The following is a 21,863-nucleotide window of genomic DNA, read 5'->3' on the forward strand; positions in this document are numbered from 1 at the left end:
TTCAACCCACCTTCCCAGACAGCCTAGGCAATGATGGAGAATGGTACCAGCTATACAGATTTGTTCAACAAAAATACAGAAAGATAATTTCATCTCTGGCCCTTGACATATTTATCTATCACTAACTTATCTTCAGTCAGATCCTTCTTCTGTTCACCGATCAAAACCTTTGCCACTTTCTTCAGTTCTGTGCCCAATGGCCCACACAATTCTCAGCAGATGAGTGAACTTAAACTTCACAGCAAAATGAGACAATCATATAGAACTTCCTGTTCACCCTAAGAAATCACTATCTGAGTCCATACTGCTGCTTCCTTCCTTGCTCTAGAGAAAGAGGTATCCGTCCTTCTAGCTAAAGCATTCAGTCTTTGATGTTCTAAATACCATCTCCTCCAGAACTGGATGGTACTGGCCCATCATTCATCCTTTCTGATATTTTTCTTCAACTTTTCCTGCTCCATTAATTCCATTCCATCACCCCTGAAGTCTCTACTCATTTAAAAAGAAAAAAACAAAGATTCTCCCCTGACCCTGCATGCCTGCTCTAGTTTCCATCCAATCCCTCTCAATCTCCACAAATAACTTCTGTGAAGAATATAAACTCAGTCACGGCTTTATATCACTTTTTATTCACTGCACTTAGCTTTCGCCTCCACCGCCTCTGTGCAGTCCCCTCCTCCACACCTGCTTCACCCGCCTGCCCCTGCGTAGCCATCCTCCTCCGAGCCCCGGTCTCCATGCTCCTCTCTCTCTACCTTCTGAGTTCATTATGTAAATATCCAAGGGCCCACGAAATCTCCGCCTCAAGGTCTGTGAGACATCTCAAGTCAACTAATCATTTCTTACATTTCTTCTCTAATCTTAGTATCCATTTTTAACTCAGTTTGCTGATACCAAAATTTACCCCATTACTCAGTAACTGGAGGGCCATTCTAGAATATTCTGTTGCCTGCTTCAGACCCAAGCAAGCAGAAATCCTCTTGCTTCTCTCTTCATCTCACACCCTCCAGGCCACTGTTCACTCCAGGCTCTCGCCATCTCTCCTGCATGACTGCACACAGCCCCTGCCGGCAGCCTCTCCCAGCCGATTTCTACACTCTGCTCTCAACTTCTCCAACCCGTTCTCTCTGTTATAATAAAGTTACTGAAAACAAACCAGACCACAGTTTCAACTTCCTTGCTTAGAACTCTTCCAAGGCCTTCCGGGGCTTGAGTCCTAACTCTGCAATCCCATTTTCTCCCTCCCTCTAACCCACACCCCTCCAGAATTAAAACAACAAAACAGTAACAGTGCTTTACATTCGCTGGACCACAAAACTTTACAGTTTAAGCGAATTACGTTTGAGCATTTTGTTCCTCTGCCTAGAACAGCCTCCCCTTGATGCACAAACCAGGTAAATTCTTCGTTCACCTTGAGAGGCAGCACTGCTCTCCCTTTTCCGAAGCCCTGCTTTCTGAAGCCCCCCGCCCCCGCCCCCGCCCCCCACCCAGTGATTCCATGTAGAGCTCCGTACTTCTTCCACTGGGCTACCCTGGACTCTGTACCTATTCCTGTTACTCTACCATATTCCAGAGTTGACCCTGGTAAAAAACTCCAAATTTATCTTTTCCATAACGGTACCCCTGAATGATTTATCAAGAAATATACTATATGTGACATATTATTTTACCCTGAAATAAAAGCATTTTGAAGACAAAAGTAGAAAAAAATTTTTGCGAATCCTGAAAGAATCAATTTAGAATCCTTAATCAGGACAGCATACTATAATATTCAAAGGGGAAAAAAACCTCATCTTAGCACATAGAAAACAGAAAAAAAAAGACTGTCTCAAAATTCACAGAGGTTAAGAGCACAGGATCTCAGAGCTTTTGTCAGAATACACACGAAGTACTTAGCACAGTGTCTGAAATACAATTACATGTTCTTAATAGTTAATCGCTGTCATCATTGACATTATTATTATTAGCTAAGGTAACTAGAGTTGGATGGATCAAAAGTTGTTCTAGGTCATAGGTACTTCTGGTCTCAGTCCTAAAAATTGCAGATACCACCAAAACTCTCCTGAAATTTTTAAGAACAATGAAAAAAGACATTTCGAATGTTTCTCATTATACTAGTACACGTGATAAATAATAACTACGTTTTGTTCTTCAAAAGTAACTACTTTGTAATGATACTTTCCCTAATGGAAATCAGTAAATTACCAAGATATTCTACTGAAGAGACCAAGGTCTTCTTGCTAGAAGTTCCTTTGTCGCCACATATTAAAACAATGCATCAAATGATTAAGACACCAAAATGCAAGACACATCTTTTCTTACAGAGCTATAAATTCTAAGATGGGTGATAAAACCTACTTTACCTTCAGGGGCATCTGCATCACATCTCTTTGAAACAGAAAGGGTTGAATTGCCTTTATGGGCATCATAAGTTATATTGCTCTGAAAGATGAAAATATAGTTAAAATATAAATAGTATATTAATAAATATATTTTGATTAAAAAGTAATCACTTTATGAACTTTATACTGTTTTCTATTAAACTACATCTAGCTAATATTCTAAAAGGTATATTACATAAAATTGCAACTAGAAGAAAAAGATTTAGGGTAAATTTAACATTAGGGCTTTCCTATAACAATCTTTAGGCCCTGTGTTGAACAACAGAGCTTCTGCCCAGAGAAACAGCCTACTTGTTTTTCCACGGTGGAATAAGAAAAGAATATCATTCATCCATGCAAAAGCATGCTGTTATTTCATTCATTCATAGAAGCATGTTTTATAAGCACGACCTAGTGAACCAGGTGCAGGAGATAAGGCAAGAAGAGAATAAAAGGTATAAGAAATGAAAAAAATGACTAAGGTGACCTTCTAGCATTGTTCCCCAAACTTGTGTCATTCGTTACCTCCATTATGATCGTGCCTTATCTTTGACCCACTGGCATTGTTACTTAATATTTTTCAATGAACTAACTTTTCAATCCTTAGCAATATTATGGATGGTATTGAAGGTCTGATGTGCTTACTAGATTTTGTTTGTTTGTTCCTAATTACATATTAGAGTAAAGAAAGAATGGAGGAAGTACAGGATAAAGGAGTGACCCAGGCAGACTGGATTAATAATGAAAAACTCCATTAAAGTAAGGCTTGAACTGGGCCCTGAAACATGGATTTGATTTGATTTGTTAGAAGGTAGAGCAAGAGATATTTTAGGAAAAGGAAACTAAACAAAGGCTGAATTAGATATGGTCAAAATATTTTAAGCTGTCAAAATATTCAAACTAGCTCGCCAGGTACAACTAGGAATCACAGCTGGCTTTTGAAAGATCAACACCAAGGAATCATTGTAACAGGTAAGAGAATCCCTGTCATGTTAAGAGAAAGCATAGTTACGTACAAATAAAAGAGTTATAAAGTCTCTTCTATGGGATTCATGGTACCAATGAGCAGACATAATTTTCTGCACATGAAAACTTTTTGGGGAGCCATATTAATAAACTTACTTAAAATATTATTTTAGAGTAAATATTATGAGTTTTAGCAAAGTGCTGAGATACAGCTCAGTAGCTTGGCACCATGGGATCCATTTAAGGAACTGCTGTAATGAAATTCAGTGTTATTTTTAAAAAGAATTTGTATGAAGCAAATATAAACATGCAGAAAAATGGAATGAAAAACTAGTTTGAGCAATATTAAGTTTAACCTGATGAGCTAATATTTTATGTTAGCTTTCACAAATTAGAATTTGATTTTAGATTTCACTATGTTTAAAATATCCAAATGATGACTTTTTTAAAGTTTGCACTTACTTCTGTTAGGTACTTTTGGCTTCCATACATAACATACTGGGGAGCGAGACTGTAAATCATGTAGCTAGTGTGAAGGACAATAAGCAGAAGTATCATGCAGAGAAATAAGAGCGCCTGGGGCCTGGTCCTACCCCGTCTGATTTTATACAACTGGAACGAAAGAACATAGTGACGGTATTTCAGCAACACGTTTCATGGGACGGGACTGAGTCCCACTCCTTTGTTCGGGGGTAATGAACACAGTTCAATCCACCATTTCTTTTTCCCAAAATAAATGCTAAGAATTCTTAATTTTTCCAGATAATTATAAGAATAACAAAGAATAACAAAGCTTTCCCTGTAAAGCTTTTAGGTTTAGATTCATGTTTATTTTAAAAACTCGAGACCTAGAGAATATATTCGTATTCACACGGTCTGTTTCAGAAAAATCTTCTAAACTTATTATGTAATAGCATCTGTTAGAAGTTCCTAAAGCTAAGAACTGAGAACTACTTCTCATTCTATCTAAAGATTAGAGGAGTTTCAACTCTAAGTATTAGTAATATATTTGAGTTTTATATAATATTACTTCCCAAGGACAGACATGTCACGTTTTAAATACTCATTTCTATGAAATACGATATCCTCATATTATACTCTACTATAAAACTATAATATAGTTTATGGTAATTTATGTTCATCTGACTACAGCTATTTTCACATGTATCCATACAGGAGGGAAACTAAAACATGTGGTAACAGATAGAAGGAGCCTGGTGACGGGCTTCATTTCAACGGCAGAGCACACTTTTATTCTAGCAACTAAAATAGCACCTCCCTGTTTTATTACCAGATTGTACTACAGTATAGAGTAACAGGACTCCAATACTGGATGGGATATGATCACCTAAAAATGTACATTTCCCAGCTTCCCTACGCCTAGTAGTGGCTGGTAGTGATAAAACATTAAACGTCAAAAGGAAGGCAGTCTGCTGGGGATTTCCGGGAAAGCCTTGCTTTTTTATATAGGTGTCACCACTTCTCCTAGCTACCTTTTCCTTACGGAACACAGACAGAATAAATGGGGTTGAAGCAGCCATATCACAATCATGAGGGAGAAGCCAAGAGAATCCAGAGATATTAGACTTAATCTAGCAATACTAGATTTAAAAAATTTTCCACAGCAAGAAGTCTTTCATTAGTTCAAGCCACTATTTAACTGAATTTTACCCACAGCTGGAAGTATGAAGATGATGTATCTCGTTTTAAAATTCTTAATTTATATCAAGATGACTCTGAGAAGAAAATAACCCTTTCTCCAAACATCCAGTAATCTTTCACTCCCAGTAGTAAGGGCCATCTTTTGAGCTACCATGCATCCAGTTGTGCTTCAGTGTGTTTCCATGCAGCCTAACACTAAGGAAAATAATAGAACATTCTAGCCCAGGGCTTCTCAACCTCGGCACTACTGATGTTTTCCGCTAGATAAGTCTTTGCTGTGAGAGGCTGCCCTGTGCAATGCAAGATGTTTAACTGAATCCCTGTACTCTAACCAACAGATGCCAGTAGCGCCTCCTAGTTATAACAACTGAAAACATCTCCAGACTTTGCCAAATGTATCCGGGAGGGCAAAATCTCCCTGTAGACAAAGAGCACTTTTATTTTAACATGAAGTGAAAAAGGTAGTATTTCCATTTTTGGTATCAAGATATTTACAACTTGTATATTATAAATCTAAGATAATTTGCAATAATGGAGATTATTGCACAAAATGATGAAACAATCAAAATGATATTGTAACATATACTCACTCTAATCCAAAAGAACCATATGCCAATACTTCGAATCCCCGCCATTGAAGTAAAAATAAAGTACATAATAATAATTGTAATAAGAATATAATCAAGAGGAAACACCTGAAAAAAGATAAAATTAAACTTAATACACAAACAATAAGGGCTTTAGAAGTCATGTAAAATTAACTGAAAATTCATTGTTCATATTTGGCAATGTTTAAAATATCAACACTGATCAGGTTACTATGATAATGCAAAAAAAAAAAAAGAAACAAACCTCCAAGAAACAATTACCAAACTACCAAACTATTACCAAATTGTTCAGTATCATTATCCTAAGAAAAATCCTATAACAAATTAAACTAAAAATTACATTTATATATGGAATAAAAGACTTCATTAAAAAGTAAAAACGGGAAGTGCTTGGAAAAGTTCACCCTAAGTCTTATAACGTATCCCTAAATCAAGTTATGTATAACATGAGAGTTCAGTAATACATCAATACAATAATTTTTAAAGCAACATATCAACATAGAAGTTATATGTAAATAAAAAGCCAAATCAGCAGAGGGCACAAGCATATACTTCCAAGTACTAATAGGTTTGTCAACATAATAATTTGATAGAGTGTGACAATGTTTGCTAGAGTATAAAATGGATGATTTTTTAACTTACTGTTTGTAGTAAAGGCAAAAGCATATTCAGTGGATTACTCAGGTTAGCTCCAAAAATTATGAAACCAGAATCTATTCCAGCTGAATGAAGAGCTTTATCCAAACTATAACAAAAAAATGTATAAAGAGTGAATTTATCTATTGCACCACATTTTCAGTTACTTTAGAAAGAATATCATTATAACTTAAGCATACAGACTCAATGGAGTCAAAGAAAACCATAGATAACAAATTAAACCTCACTTAAATATCTTACAGATATTGCTCAATTGATATAGAATAAAGAAATACTGTCTATTATTGGGGCTTTTTAGTCATTCTTTGAGTTAATGCTATAGAACACTTCAAGTAAAATTGCTACTTAAGATGGATAGGCTACACTAATGGAATTCAGCGTGGAAAATGTATAATATCATAGGATATGTGTAAGTGCTTTAGAAAATGTGTCTACTGTACTTACTTGGACAGGAAGAGAGAAATTATAAACAGCAAGGCAACTAAGATGAAAAATATTCCCCAAATGATCTAAAAGCAAAGAAAAAGAAAATAAATCATTACAATATACTTCTGAAGTTGATATTAAAAGCACAAAACCATTATGCTCAATGAGTTACTAGCATATGACAATGATCTAAACAAATGACCGAAGATAAACTTTAATTTAATATGTAATCATTTAGTATATAATCCTAGGCGCGCATCATCTACATTTTCATTATGAGACTATTTGAGAACAAAAACACAAAAGAGACAATGCATTTGAAAGTTTTCATTGGTAAGTAAACAAATGAGACTCTTTGCTAGGTCCAATAAAAGGTTTATATTCAGTTATACTCAAATATAAAAAGTTAACTGAAAACTACATTAAGACTAATACACATACACAAAAAACCAAAACCGAGAAACTCATCATGTGATGTTAACCTGTTAAAACAGAGAATTTGGAACATTTTCTCACAGAAGTAATGAGATACTATATAGCTGACCCTTGGACAATGCAGGGGTTAGAGGCACTGACCCTCTGCCCAGCCAAAAATCTGCGTAGAACTTACAGTCGGCCCCCTGCGACATCCACAGATTCAACTGTGGATGGCATGGTGCTATAATATGTGCTACTGAAAATTATCCATGTTTAAGTGGGCCTGAGCAGTTCACACCATGCTGTTCACGGGTCAGCTGTGTATATCTTATAAATAGATTATACCACAGCCTAGAAAAGTCTACATAACTGATAATATTCTTGAAATAGAGTGCTAACAGCACTGAAGAAACTGTCACGTACAACTCTCTCTGTGGAAGAATGTGGTAATAAGCATTGTACACTTCCTTGTACTCAAGTATGAACTTTATAGTATGAAAGGATATGTATGAAGTATGAAAGGATAGCATAGGAACTTTATAGTAGGACCACAGAAAACAAGGAAAACAATGATGGAACTGGGTCCCTAAGGAATAAAATTTCAGAATAAAAAAGGGATGAAATCTATGTTTGGCGAGAGCCAAAAGGAAGAGTCCTATTAAGTACAGTTAAGTGTTTTCGTTTCTCCTTTGCCTGGAATTGACAGGAATCGATGGAAAACATCATGAATGTTAAGGAGATTTTTCATCTTATTTCACATGATCGTTGAGTGTATTTTAGAATTCTGACAGGATAAAAAAAGTAGAATAACAACCCATTATCCTACCCAGCATATAAAGATGAATATGGAAATAAATTTTAGGACTGTGTTCTAGGGAACTCTTCAGTTCTGAAAGAGTGCTTTCAGAGCTCACTGGAAGAAGTAGCTTGGCAAGAGAGGACCAAAAAGACTATAGGCTTCCTGGTGGCGCAGTGGTTAAGAATCCGCCTGCCAATGCAGGGGACACGGGCTCGAGCCCTGGTCCAGGAAGATCCCACATGCCATGGAGAAACTAAGCCCGTGTGCCACAGGTACTGAGCCTGTTTTCTAGAGACCGCGAGCCACAACCAAGAGTAGCCCTTTCTCGCTGCAACTAGAGGAAGCCTGCGCGCAGCAACGAGGACCCAATGCAGCCAAAAATAAACAAACAAATAAATAAATTTATTTAAAAAAAACGACTATAGGCATCATTTGAAATAAAAACCCTTGCATGTATCCATTTTACATACGGGGTTTCACATGAGCATTCATTTATTTAAAAAAAAAGTTTCATTGCTAAGTAAGTTTGAAGTGATTCATTCATAGTAACAGAAGTTTATTAGTAGCAGGTAAAGGAGCGCACACAATCTTTTTCTACTAGGTTTGAGCATGGCACTTGATGCCTAAGTGAACTGGAGACAATATCCTTACACTGAGGAAACATATTACTTCCAAGTAGCCTGTTGATAAGAAATAGCTTGTAGCATGAGGTAGTACAGCTGCCAACTACCAATGAGCAGTAGAGGAACATGACCCAGAGACAGCAGGAGAAATTAACATTCCCCTCCCCTGATCCCCATTTTGGGGGAGGAAAAGAAAAGAAAATCCTTAACTACTTTTCCAGTCTGTTGAGATGAATGACCCAGAGTTAGACTGTTTAATCACAGCTACTTACAAAACAAAGAAAAAATATTAATAAGATAAATGTTTTATAAAGACCAAGGAAACTGTATATATTTATATATAAGAACTTAAGTTAGTACTTCCAGAATCATGTCAGTGGTGACCACCCTGGGCTGACCTAAATGCTACATATTCCACACTAGCTATAGTGTCAGTTTTAAAATAAAAATTAAGCCAAAGAGATGACATCAGTAAAGGTAACAGAATAAGAACCTCTGAAAATCCTTTCCCCCCTAAAAGCAATGAGAAAACTGGCATAAATGGTCAGAATCAACTTTTTCAACACTCTGGAAATTAACCAGAGGCATGCAACAATCTAGGAGCATTTATTCAAGAAAAACGGCTGAATCTCAGTAAGAGCACAGAGCACCGTGGAATTCCGACTGGCTCTAGTACCAATCCCTCCTCTCTCGTGCATGGTAGATGGCCTGTAAAAGCCATAAGCCTGGCAGCCACCTGCGAAAGCAGAAAGGGGCTGAAGTTCTCTCAGAGTCCCCTTCCCAGAGAACTGCCATTACTCGACCCGCCTGGTAACGCCATGGAAGATCCCATTTGCAAAACTGTCTGTGTTTGGCCTGAACTGGAGTTCACACAGTGCAAAAATTCCTTTTCCGCAGAAGTGTCTGTCAAAAAATTACAGGCAGCCAATGAACTTCATGGCCACAAGAGCTAGTCAATATCAGGCAAAGAATAAACTAACTAAAAAGATTAAAATGGAAACCTAGGGAATGAGATGTCCACAGGTGCTCTGAAAAGTTTCCACATATTCCTGGGAATGAAGAAGGCCCTGTGCACGCTCAGGAAAGACGGGAGAGGCCTACATGTCCACTTGTGGTTGACCCTGAAACTGTCTGCACGAGCAGGAAGTGCAGGTGAAGGCAGCACTGTAAGTGCCAGCCTTGGTGCTGAAGTCATGTCTCCACTCACACACAGTCCCTCAGCAAAGACTGGGAGACTTACTGGTTCTAGGTATTTAAGAAAATTCTTGTCCAGTTATTAACTAAAGTAACCAAGCAGAAACTTGGGTGACTACACACAACAAAGAATACAGACTTTACAGAATTAATTCACAAAAGTCACTAAACAAACAACAACAAAGAGTAATAACAGCAAATCCAGGGGAGACTCTGATCTCCAGTTACCACATTATATTATTTAAAATTTCCCAGGTTTTAACCAAAAATAAACAAAAAACAAAAAAGCAAAATTAAAGAGACATGCAAAGCAGCAAGAAAGTATGACTAATAGAGAGAAGAAAAAAATCAACAGGCACTGTCCTCGAGGAAGTCCTTGAGGAGGCTGAACTTACTAGACAAAAACTTTAAAGCCACTATTTTAAATATGTTAAAGGAACTAAAGAAAAGCATGTCTTAAGAACTAAAACAAATCATGAGAACAATTTCTCACCAAATACAGAATATCAACAAAGAAGTGGAAATTATAAAAAAAAGAAGGGAATTGAAATTCTCAAGATGAAAAATATAAAAACTGAAACAAAAAGCTCACTAGAAAACAAAGTGAAAAGTTCAGCAGATTTGATCAGTCAGGAGAAAAGAATCATTAAACCTGAAGATAAATCGATTGAGATGATCAAGTCTGAGGAACAGAATACAAACTCCTTGAGGTTATAGGACTGAGGTCTTCATCTCTTTGCTGGCTATCAGATGGGAGCCTCTCAGTTCCTTGAGGGCACTCATTTCCTGCATTCCTTTTCACATCCCCTCCATCCTCAAATCAGTAATGGCAGCTCAAGTCTTACATTCTGAATGTCTCTTTCTTACACTTTACTTTAGCACATCTGTCTGACTCTAGCCATGGAAGTTCTCTGCTTTTAAGGACTTGTGATACTAGATTGGGCCCATCAAGGTAATCCAGGGTCAGCTCCGTATTTTAAAGTCTATAACATTAATTGCATCTGCAAAGTCCCTTTTGACATTTTGTGTATATTATACTCACAGGTTTCAGGAATTAGGGTGTGGACATCACTGGGGGAAGACAGAGGCATTCTGTCTATCACAAAAAGTGAGAGTGATTCTTTGTTGGATTTAACGTTTTTGGGCATGAATCCTACTTTGTCTAATAGCACGATCATTACCTGCTTTCTTATTATTTCCATTTGCTCAGTATATGTTTCAATACACATTTTTAGCCTTTGTGAATCACTGTTTTAGGATATAGTTATATCCTGCTTTCTGAGGAAAATTAAAAATTTTTCTTTTAATAGTGAGTTAGGTTCATTCACATTTATTGATATGACTAACACATTTTGTCTCAAAAATATCTTGCTGTTTGATAACTGTAATTTCCCGTGTTTCTTTCTCCAGTTAATGTGAATTCCTTGCTCTTTGATTTTTAGTTCTTTTGTTAAGAGGGTTTATATTTTTGTTCTAGTGTACTTAAATTTTCAAGTGCCCTTAGCCCCCATTTCCTTATTCATTCGTTTACTAAACAATTTATTAGTTTTTACGTGTCCAACTCCTACCTATTGCCTACACAGTAATCTGTGAGAAATTCTACTTTTCTTTCTCTCCCTTCTTAATTACATTATGTCTATTCATCAGCACATACGTTTCTGCCTTATTCTCTGCCCTAACCCACACCTTCTCTCCACAGACCTACAATATTACATGTTCACCATTTTTTCCTTCGCTGATGTTTACGTTCTCACTTCTTAATTGGTCAAAGCTCGGCAACGAGTGGACTTCTCAAAAGAGCTCATGGGTACAGAATTCTGTAACTGTTTTTCTAAAGGCTATTTTGGCTAAATATAAATTCCTTGGTTCTGCCAACTAAAAACTGGCACTTGCCATCTGCCTCTACAAGGACTAAGTCACAAACCACTGCAGCCGCTGACCTTCAGCACCCCCTGAAAGGAATTCAAGGTGGAGATCAGGAGTGAGGCCCTCTGTGCTCTGGGAAAAACGGGCAGAACAGACCTTCATATAGTTAGATATTTTCTGGAGAAGATTTTATGAGCCCGATTCCTGCACCTCCTCGTATCTATAAAAGCACTGAAATCATCAGTGGTGACGTCTGCTCCTCAGGACTAGCAGCCAGCCTCTGCCCCAGCGTGTGCTTGGCTGCACGGGCCCCGTCACCACCGTCCTACAGCCTCTGCCCCAGCGTGTGCTTGGCTGCACGGGCCCCGTCACCACCGTTGTACAGCCTCTGCCCCGGCGTGTGCTTGGCTGCACGGGCCCCGTCACTACCGTCGTACAGCCTCTGCCCCAGCGTGTGCTTGGCTGCACGGGCCCCATCACCACCGTCGTACAGCCTCTGCCTCAGTGTGTGCTTGGCTGCACGGGCCCCATCACTAACGTCGTACAGAACACTGCCCTTCCCCCAGCTCTTGTGAGCGGTTCCTTAGAGCCACCCGAGAGGCTGTCTCCCAGGCTATAGTCTGCATTTTGCCCCCAATAAAACTTGACTCACAACCCTTTTTTCAGTCGACAGTTCATACATTTTCTTTTGAGTTTTTTTGTTTGTTTGTTTGTTTGCCGTACGCGGGTCTCTCACTGTTGTGGCCTCTCCCGTTGCGCAGCACAGGCTCCGGATGCGCAAGCTCAAAGTCCATGGCTCACGGGCCCAGCTGCTCTGCAACATGTGGGGACCTTGCCGGACCGGGGCACGAACCCGTGTCCCCTGCATCTGCAGGCAGACTCTCAACCACTGCGCCACCAGGGAAGCCCCTGTTTGTTTGTTTTTAATGTTCATCCATTCCTGCCTTGCTTTGTATGTTTTTTTAAAAAGTCTAACAATGTTGCCCTTGTGAGTTGATTTTCTTTTCTTAGAAATCTTGAGGATTTTTCTTTAATTTTGAAGTCAGTTTTACTAGGAAGTTGCACATAAACTTTCCCAGGTACAAAGTGTCTATTTCATGTCTATTCATGAAATAGAATATGTGGTGCTCCAAGGACAATGGTGTCTCAAGGACAAAGGACAACCCTGCCTGAAAAAGTGTCAGCGTTACACCCCCTACCGGACTCTTACTCGCCCTCCCCTCCATGTTGCCATGGTTATGAAATTCCTGAGCCCACCTGGGCGATGCCCACCTGGGCAAATAAGGAAAGGCATCTGCCCTGCCCCACTCCCACCCAACAGAAGGAACGTATATTTGCCTCGACCAATCAGTAAACGAAATTTTTACCTCAGACCATTCCTTTCTTTTCTGGCTATAAAAACTGATCCACAGCACATGTTCAGGCTCGACTCTACCTGACTACTAGGAATTCAGCCCGCTGTCCTGGCAGCGACCCTTCCCTCTAATAAATCCTGTCTTCTCTACATTCTGCCCTGTGTCTGGAAATTCTTTTCCAACCAGCGTTCGGAGCACGACAGAATATTCATGACACGTGGATTCAGGTCTATTTATTTTTTGGTATTTTGCGGGAGATTATGCATTTCAATATTCTGCTAATTTGTTTTGTTTTGCTACTGCATGGAAACCACTACACACAGGTAGTTTTTCTTTCTCTTTCATTTCAACACTCTTTTTCTGATCCTTTTTACTTCATCTTGTTTTCCTTCTCTTGGTTATCTTTCTGGCTTTCTTCAAAGCCTCCCCTTACTAAATTGTATTTGATTCTATTCTCCTTTGGACACCTTGTAATTTTTTTTTTCATTTCTGAAATTAGGTGTATTTTCCTCCCATTTTCCCCTCTGAGTTCAACTCTCTTCATTTCTACCTGCTTTTTGGCCATTTCTGTTTTTGGTTTTTTAAATAGTGGTAAAATACAAATAATATAAAATCACCATCTTAACCATTTTTAAGTGTACAGTTTAGTTGTGTTAAATACATTCACACTGCTGTGCAACCGATCTCCAGAATTATTTTCATCTTGCAAAACTGAACCTCTGTACCCATTAAACAACAACTCCCCATACCTCCTGCCCCCAACCCCTGGAGACCACCATTCTACTTTCTGTCTCTATGAATCTGACTGCTCTAGGTACCTCATATACAGTATCTATCTTTTTGTGACTGGCTTATTTCACCTAATTTTGGGGGATTTAAGATCAATCTTAGGCCCACCTCCAAATCTTCTCTTCTCTCTACCATGCAATGTTTTCCAGATTGTCTTTGCTTAACACAAAGTTTTGCAGTAAGAGTTGGAGAGAAAACTTGCTGGACTTGGGGATTTTTGTTGTTGTTTTTACTTATAAGTACAGTTGATTCTCTGGCATTTGCAAGCCCACTGCTCACTAAAATTTATTTATGACCCTAAAATCAATACATGTGGCTCTTGGCAGTCTTGCAGATACATGCAGAGAGGTAAAAATTCTAAGTCACCCGATGCTCAATTTCCTAGCTGAGGCTGAACCAGGCCACACTCTGCTTTCTTGTTTCAGCTCTCACACTGCAAACAAGTACCCTGTAAGTGGTCTATTTAGTGCTACATTCTTTGCATTTTTTGTGCTTTTTGTTGGTAACTTTGTTGTTTAAAATGGCCCCCAAGCATAGTGCTGAAGTGCTGTTTGGTTCCTAAGACTAAGAAGGCTATGATTACTGAGAAAACACATGTGTTAGTTTTGTTCAGGCATGAGTTATATTGCTGTTGGTCCTAAGTTCAATGTTAATGAATCGACATTATGTCAGTTGTTCTTAAACACAAACACATAACAAACAAGGTTATGTATTGATCAGTCACTGATATCCAAGAACCCAGTCCAAGCTTTTCTATGCACTTGAGGCTTACTGCTATGCCAGTGTAAAGATGGGATAGGTCATTTACAAGTGGGTTTATGTGTAATATTATAAATGAAGATATAGATAAATTTATCAATATATCTGCAAGACCTCTATACTGAGAACTACAAAACACTGCTGAGAGAAATTTACGATAACATAAATAAACAGAAAGATATCACATTCATGGATTAGAAGATTCAATATTAAGATAACAATTCTCCCCAAATTTACCTACTGATTCAAAGTAATCCAAGAGAAATTCCACTGGGTGTTTTGTGGAGTTATGAGTCAATTCTAAATTTATATGGAGATGCAAAGGATCTAGCAGAGCCAAAACAATACTGAAAAAGGAAAACAAAACTGAAGAACTGACACTGCTTGATTTCATGACTGATTATAAAGCTCTAGTAATCAAGTTTTAGCATAAGAACATGTAGATCAACGGAACAGCAGAGAGTCCAGAAACAGACCCACACATATATACAATCGATTTGACAGAAGTACCAAGGAAATTCAATGAGCAAAGGATAGTCTTGTCAAAAAAAAAAAAAAAAAAAAAAAGGTGCTGAAACAACTAGCTATCCATATGGAAAATAAACTTTGACCCCTAAGTCACATCATTCCACAAAATTAACTTAAAATGGACCACAAACCTAAAATATAAGAACTAAAACTATCATCTAGAAGAAACTCAGGAGAAAATGCTCTCTATAAAAACTTAAGAAACATCTTTTTGAATGACAGTGTTGAGACAACACAAAAGCAAGGCATAGGGCCTCCCTGGTGGCGCAAGTGGTTGGGAGTCCGCCTGCCGATGCAGGGGATACGGGTTCGTGCCCGGGTCTGGGAGGATCCCATATGCCGCGGAGCGACTGGGCCCGTGAGCCATGGCCGCTGGGCCTGCGCATCCGGAGCCTGTGCTCTGCAACGGGAGAGGCCACAACAGTGAGAGGCCCACATACCGCAAAAAGAAAAAAAAAAAAAAAAAAAAAAAGCAAGGCATAAACTAGGGGTCAACATTAAGAATACACAAATTTGGGCTTCCCTGGTGGCGCAGTGGTTGAGAGTCCGCCTGCCAATGCAGGGGACGCGGGTTCGTGCCCCGGTCCGGGAAGATCCCACATGCCGCGGAGCTGCTGGGCCCGTGAGCCATGGCCGCTGAGCCTGCGCGTCCGGAGCCTGTGCTCTGCAACGGGAGAGGCCACAACAGTGAGAGGCCCACGTACCGCAAAAAAAAAAACCCAAAAAACAAACAAACAAACAAACAAAAATACACAAATTTGACAAAGTACTTGATTCAGAATATACAAAGAAGTCTCATAACTCACTCATAAAGCAAAAACCTAACTTTAAAAGTGGCCAAAGATTTAAACAGGCCTTTGAGAAAAGATAAACAAAAGGCCAATAAGAATACAAAAAAGATGCTTAATATCATTAGTCACCAGGGAAATGCAAATCAAAACCATGAGATAAGATTACACACCCATTAGAACTATCACAAACAGTTACAATATGAGTTGACAAGGATGTGAAGCAACTGGAAATCTCATGCTGCTGTGGGAATGCAGAATGGTGCAACCACTTTGAAAAATACTTCACTTATTATAAAGTGAAATGTGTATTAAACATTAGACCCAGAAATTCTACTCCTAGGCATTTACTCGAGAAAAATGAATGAATGTGTAGCTGTCTACACAAAGTTTTGTACACAACGTTCATATCAGCATTAATCATCATAGCCTCACGCTGGAAACAAGTCGAATCCCCACTAACAGGTGAGTGGATAAACAAACTGTGATACAGACACACTGGAACACGACTTAGCAAGACAACAAAATGAACCACTGAAAAGAAATGCAGTAACGTGGATGATACCTCAAAAGCACTGTGCTGAGCCAAAGAAGCCAGACAAAAGCCTATATATGCCATGACTCCACAGAACAAATAAAAGTAAACCTCAGTGACAGAAGGCCATCAGTGGGTGGCTGGAGCCTGAGCTCAGTGGCACAGGGGAAGACGTAAAGTAGCTTTCTGTAGTGATGTAGATCTTCTATACCTACATACCTACATTTGGCGAAATCAATCTGCACACTTAATAAAGTTGGTCACCTTGGGAAAAGGGACTGAGGTAAGTCTTAAGAAAGGTTTAAAAGTGATACACAGTAGATCTAACTGATTATGGTATGTTTTTGAAGAAGTCTTTCCAAAGAGAAGCTTTTTAGGGGAAGCAGTCAGTGCATTTCCTCATTTCCTTTTGAATTATAAGAGGAAGACCACAGTCTGAAGAATTTAAGGCTAGCTAATGATGGTTTCAAAAAAAAAAAAAAGGGAAATTAATGGTTTTCCATTTTAAATAATACCTTTTTACATACTTTCAGAAACATGCCACCTCACAATGAAGCAAATTCTATTGAAATTTTCAATCTGAATATTGAAATCTGCCTATCTGAGAAAGGTGTAATATGGGTCCCAGATCTCCCACAGAAAAGTACAACCTTGTAAAACCAGGAGAATACCACATTACTTACCTATATTTTAATTTAAATTCCCCCAAGCCTCTGCTATAATACTTACATTACACATGAGTAAATGAAGCTCAGAGAGGTTACGTACCTGGCCCAAACTACCAAATATCAGAGCTGTGATTTAAAACCAGATTATTTTAACTGCGAAACCCATGCTCTTAAGTTCCACGCTGCAGTGCCTCACAAGGAGAACTCAACCCCTCTGAGAGGTACTACAGAAACTTGGAAGAGTGACAGCATAATTTTGTAAAACTCCACTTACCTTCAGGGGACGCAGAGCAGCACAGAATTTAGTCCACCAGCTATTTTCAATGACATCTAAGTGCCTCTCTCTCTTCCTAAGTGTTCGTAACTTTTCTTCAAGTTGTTTTAAGGCACGTTTATCCCTTGCTGGCAAAGGTCGACCATCTTTGCTCTGCAAATAACAGAACAAAATAAAACAGTATTTTTTACCATTAAGGTCTTTATAAAGTACCCATCAGATTTAGCAGATCAGGCAACACAAACTTTTTTAAGTTCGATTTGACTCCTTTGGCAAATGTACAAATTGGAAAAAAAAAAAAAAAAAGAAAGAACCCAACAACTTCTATGTGACAATACACATCTCTGAACCCAGATCAGTGTCAAAATGTGATGTGAATGTGTGTACATTTAAGGCTGAACTTCCTCTCGACCCCTATTTTCCAAATACCATATACGGTAAAGTCATGTGGAGACAGATAAATATTTTTAAAAACACCCTTTTTATGAGGCACTTTATGTTCTTTGCTCAATTATTCTCCTTCATCTCCAAATTCCTCATCCTATCCCTTATCTTAACATATCTGGTCCTACGCTCTCTCTCCTTTTGGTCAAGTGATTGTGTTACAGTGTATCTGAGCTGATGCTTCTCAGTCCCTGATTCAAACACCAGCAGAGTGATGCAGTACTAGTATGTGGTGTGCACAGGTTTTTATAACAATTGCTAAGAGCCAGCACTTTCTTATCTCCACTTACATTGGCAAATGAGTCATGTTTTCTTCGGCTGGCCTATCTGACAGATAATTCTCATCTATTTTCATATGATATTTACCGTAACCATGAGCAGTACCTTTCTGTGGCATCTGAGCGACACTTTCCCACTCGAACTCCCCCCTGCCCATAATTGTCTTCAACTCGGTACAGTAATAAACCACAATAACAAGACAACTGCTAAATACTAAAAAGGTGAAATATAAGTTTGTTTGCTTTTATTGGAAGGACCAAGAAAATATTTACATGGGACAACATTTTTTTTTTCTTTTTTTTTTTTAAAGTTTTTGGCCAGGCCATGCAGCTTGTGGGATCTTAGTTTCCCAACCAGGGATTGAACCCCCAGGCCCTCAGCAGTGAAAGCGTTGAGTCCTAACTACTGGACTGCCAGGGAATGCCCGGGACGTTTTTTAAAGCGTTAGATAATTCGAGTGTTAAAAATCCCTATCAAGGTTGAAATAGGATGCTGAGGGACACGCCAGCCAGTGTGCTCTGCAGCCCAGCCCAGAGCAGCATTAATGTGGAATAAGGGACACACGCAAACAGCCCGGATACCCTTTCATAAGGGGATGTCAGGGTCACAGCGACCTCTCTACACTACAGCACTGCCATGTTCTGTTCCTGATCCTGTTGCTTCCCAAACTTCACATGCATAACAATCAATAGGACAGTCCGTTCAATGCAGGTTTCTAGATCCTACCCCAAGAGAACATGACTTAGGTCTCAGGTGGGGCCCTGAATTTGCATTTCTGCCAAATTCCCAGGAGATGCTGATGCTACTGGTCCAGAGACCATACTTTGCATACATGGGACTATTATTATTATTTAACTATCTTCACTGCTTTAGGTACACTGGTTATTATCAAATTGTATCCCTCAAAAAGCAAGCTTACAGAAGGGTATTTTCTGAAGACCAGAGGAATAAGATACCTTCCTCCAGAAGACAGATCCAGGCCACGATACTTCCAGTGTGTGGTACTTTATATCTTAACTATACAATTTTTCTCAAAACTGCCATTCTTATATCAAAAGGATACCAACAAGGTAGATTTATTTCACTGCTGGCGTTCCCTATTTCAGGAAAACAATTTTTTAGTAAGCTGATTTAAGGGTCCACTGAAAACACACTCAAATTATCTGCCCATTTGCTGAAGCATCAGTGGGATGAATGGAGGCGCTGTACCAACTGTCTAAACCAACGTAAGAAGAACTGTGGTCAGACAGACACCAGGAGAGACACCCAGCAGTCAACCAATTATTTCATTTGGAAAGAAAGAAATGAAGTTACACAGCATATAAACAATATCCTTTGTTGGAAAAACAGGAAAACGTGAAAGCTGCTCTTCCCATGGTCCCCAACGACCACCCCCCCTTCTGTGGTTATCGCTGTCACAGAGACCATGTGTATCTATGTGTCTACATGTGTCCCTCTGCGTAAATATACTTATGGTTTTTGTTTTACGTAATAGGTAACATTTCCTGTGCCTTATTCTCCTTAAATCTTCCGAATAAAACTCTGAGGTTGATAACAGCATTTTATTCATTTATTAGATGAGGAAAATAAGGCCCACAGATATTACCTGCAAAATCAGGAGAGCCAGAATTTAAACTGAGAAAGTCTAACTTAATTTCATAAGATATGTTCTCTAAGCTATATAAATCTACCTCATTCCTTTTCATCATTGCACAGCACATTATACCATGATATTTTCATTTAACAAATACCTTATTTTTGAACATTTAGATTATCTTCTTTTTTGAGGGGGCAGGGACATGAATATCCTTATTCACCTGGGTACAAGCGCATACATACAATCCAGTAAGATAAGGCTCCTAGGCATCTGTTGCATTAAAATTTAATTATTAAAAGGTATGTTGTTTGTGTGTTTGTGTGTATAGGTGCATGTGACAACATTCAGTTTTCTTTAAAAAGCTGTATATTTTATATTCCCTCAAACAGTATTCCTATCCCCAAATTCTTATCAACCCCTGATGAAGGTAAAAATTTTATAAATTTCTAAAGGATAAAAAAAATACTGAGTCGCTCTAATTACCAGCCATCTGGTTTTAGCAATAAAAGCCCCCCCCCATGTTCTGGAAAACTCCTCAGGTCCCACACAAACTGGGATCTTAGTCAACCTACTCATTACTAATGAGCTGAAGCATCACTTCATATTTTCACTGAAGAGTTTAATTTCTCCTTCAGTAAACTCTTTAGGTCTTTTGTTCATTATTTCTATGTATTTCTTGTCTTTTTTTCTTCTTGACTTAAAGATGCTCAGTATATATCAGCTATATTGCAGATTATTTCCTCTCAAATTATTTTTGGTTCTTTAAATTCCCTTTTGGTGCCACTTTTTTGGTACATAAATTTAAAAACATAAAAATTTAAAGCTCACCAGTTGCTCAATTTGCACTCGAGTTCTGAGTCTTATTTAGAAAGGTCTTCTACATACCAAAATAAAATTTGATTTTCACTTTCTCCTAACGTTTTGTAACTGTTATATTGGATTTAAATTCTGAATTTGTTTAGTGTATGGTAGGAAGTTTATAAAGATTTCATTTTTTATCTTTTATAGACTGTATTGAATTTCCACCTAAACGTATGAAAACTGTCGTCTCTACAATATTGAATCTTCCCAAGTAGGAACGGATGAAGTTCTCCATTTATTTCAGTCTTCTATTATGTATTTCAATAAAGTTTATAATTTCCACCAGGAAGATTCTGACATTTCTTATTATTCTATAGTTCACAGTTATTGGAAATAAGGTCATTTTCTATTACATCCTCCACCTGGTGAATGATCCTGTACATTTGTATCTGGACACCTTGATGAACTCTTCTTAGGTCTATTAATTTGCCAGTTGGTTCTTTTAGATTTTCTTGGTAGAGGCTATCTGCAAATAACAGAAGTTACTTCCCCTTTTCTCTCCTCTCCCTTCCACAGTTACCCCTACGTTCTTTTCTATCTGACTAGGAATAGGATATGAACATCCCTGTCGTATATGTGCCTTTAGTGAGAACGTTTCTTTCATTAGGTACGATGCTCACGGTAGGCCTCCTTTGCTAAACAACTTCTTTTCTTCCAATTTGGTAAGAATTTTCTCTAAACATCGTTAACTACAAATTGACTCTTACCAAATACTCTTTGGCATCTATTAAGATGTTTATGTTTCTCATTTATTCTCAATATATTAAACTACTTTATTTTCTAACATATCATCCTCACCTTCCTGGGATAAACCTAATCTTATAATTATGAAATATTCTCTTATTATAGCATAGTTTTTGAATTGCTAACATTTTTATTTATATTAAATTATTTGCCTGTACTTTCATAAGAGAGCCCAGTAAACAGTTTTCTTTTTGGTGTGCTATTACCATCTGGTTTCTGTCTCAGGATTATGATAGTTTAATAGAATAATTCAGAAAACTTTCCATTTTTTCCTATGTTCTATAAATAAGATTTATCTGGTACTTGAAGGTGACAGAGGAAGAAAAAGTTTATTGTGTTTTTAGAAGTACATTTAATTGGCAATCTTATCTTATTCACGTAATCTTATCTTATTCAACTAGTACATAAAACTTTAACGTAAGTGATACAGTGAAATCTGATATTACACACGGAATCAGCACACCTGGGAACTAGCAAGGTCTTCATCATACGTAAGTAGAACTTTTGTGTTTTAGCTGTTAGAACACTGATAAAAATTCTCATACTGTCAGTGTCTTACATTTCACAGAAGACAATTTTTTAAAACTATGGTTCTTTAAAGATACGTTGAACAAAAACTCAAACAATGTCAAAATATGGGCTT

At 38.2% G+C, this 21,863-nt stretch overlaps 1 protein-coding gene across 1 annotated transcript in view; it reads right to left on the bottom strand.

Moving 5' to 3' along the window:
* LMBRD1 (LMBR1 domain containing 1) overlaps positions 1-21,863 on the bottom strand; it is a 110,503-nt gene that overhangs the window by 25,506 nt on the left and 63,134 nt on the right. The window contains exons 9-14 of the mRNA XM_060114707.1: positions 17,296-17,448; positions 6,719-6,783; positions 6,260-6,362; positions 5,600-5,704; positions 3,810-3,959; positions 2,364-2,442 (exon numbers count right to left, since the gene is read on the bottom strand). Coding sequence (XP_059970690.1) covers positions 2,364-2,442; positions 3,810-3,959; positions 5,600-5,704; positions 6,260-6,362; positions 6,719-6,783; positions 17,296-17,448 — 655 coding nt within the window. The remainder of the gene's footprint in view (positions 1-2,363; positions 2,443-3,809; positions 3,960-5,599; positions 5,705-6,259; positions 6,363-6,718; positions 6,784-17,295; positions 17,449-21,863) is intronic.

The sequence above is a fragment of the Mesoplodon densirostris genome, chromosome 12 (assembly GCF_025265405.1).
Source record: "Mesoplodon densirostris isolate mMesDen1 chromosome 12, mMesDen1 primary haplotype, whole genome shotgun sequence".
NCBI classification, from domain to species: domain Eukaryota; kingdom Metazoa; phylum Chordata; class Mammalia; order Artiodactyla; family Ziphiidae; genus Mesoplodon; species Mesoplodon densirostris.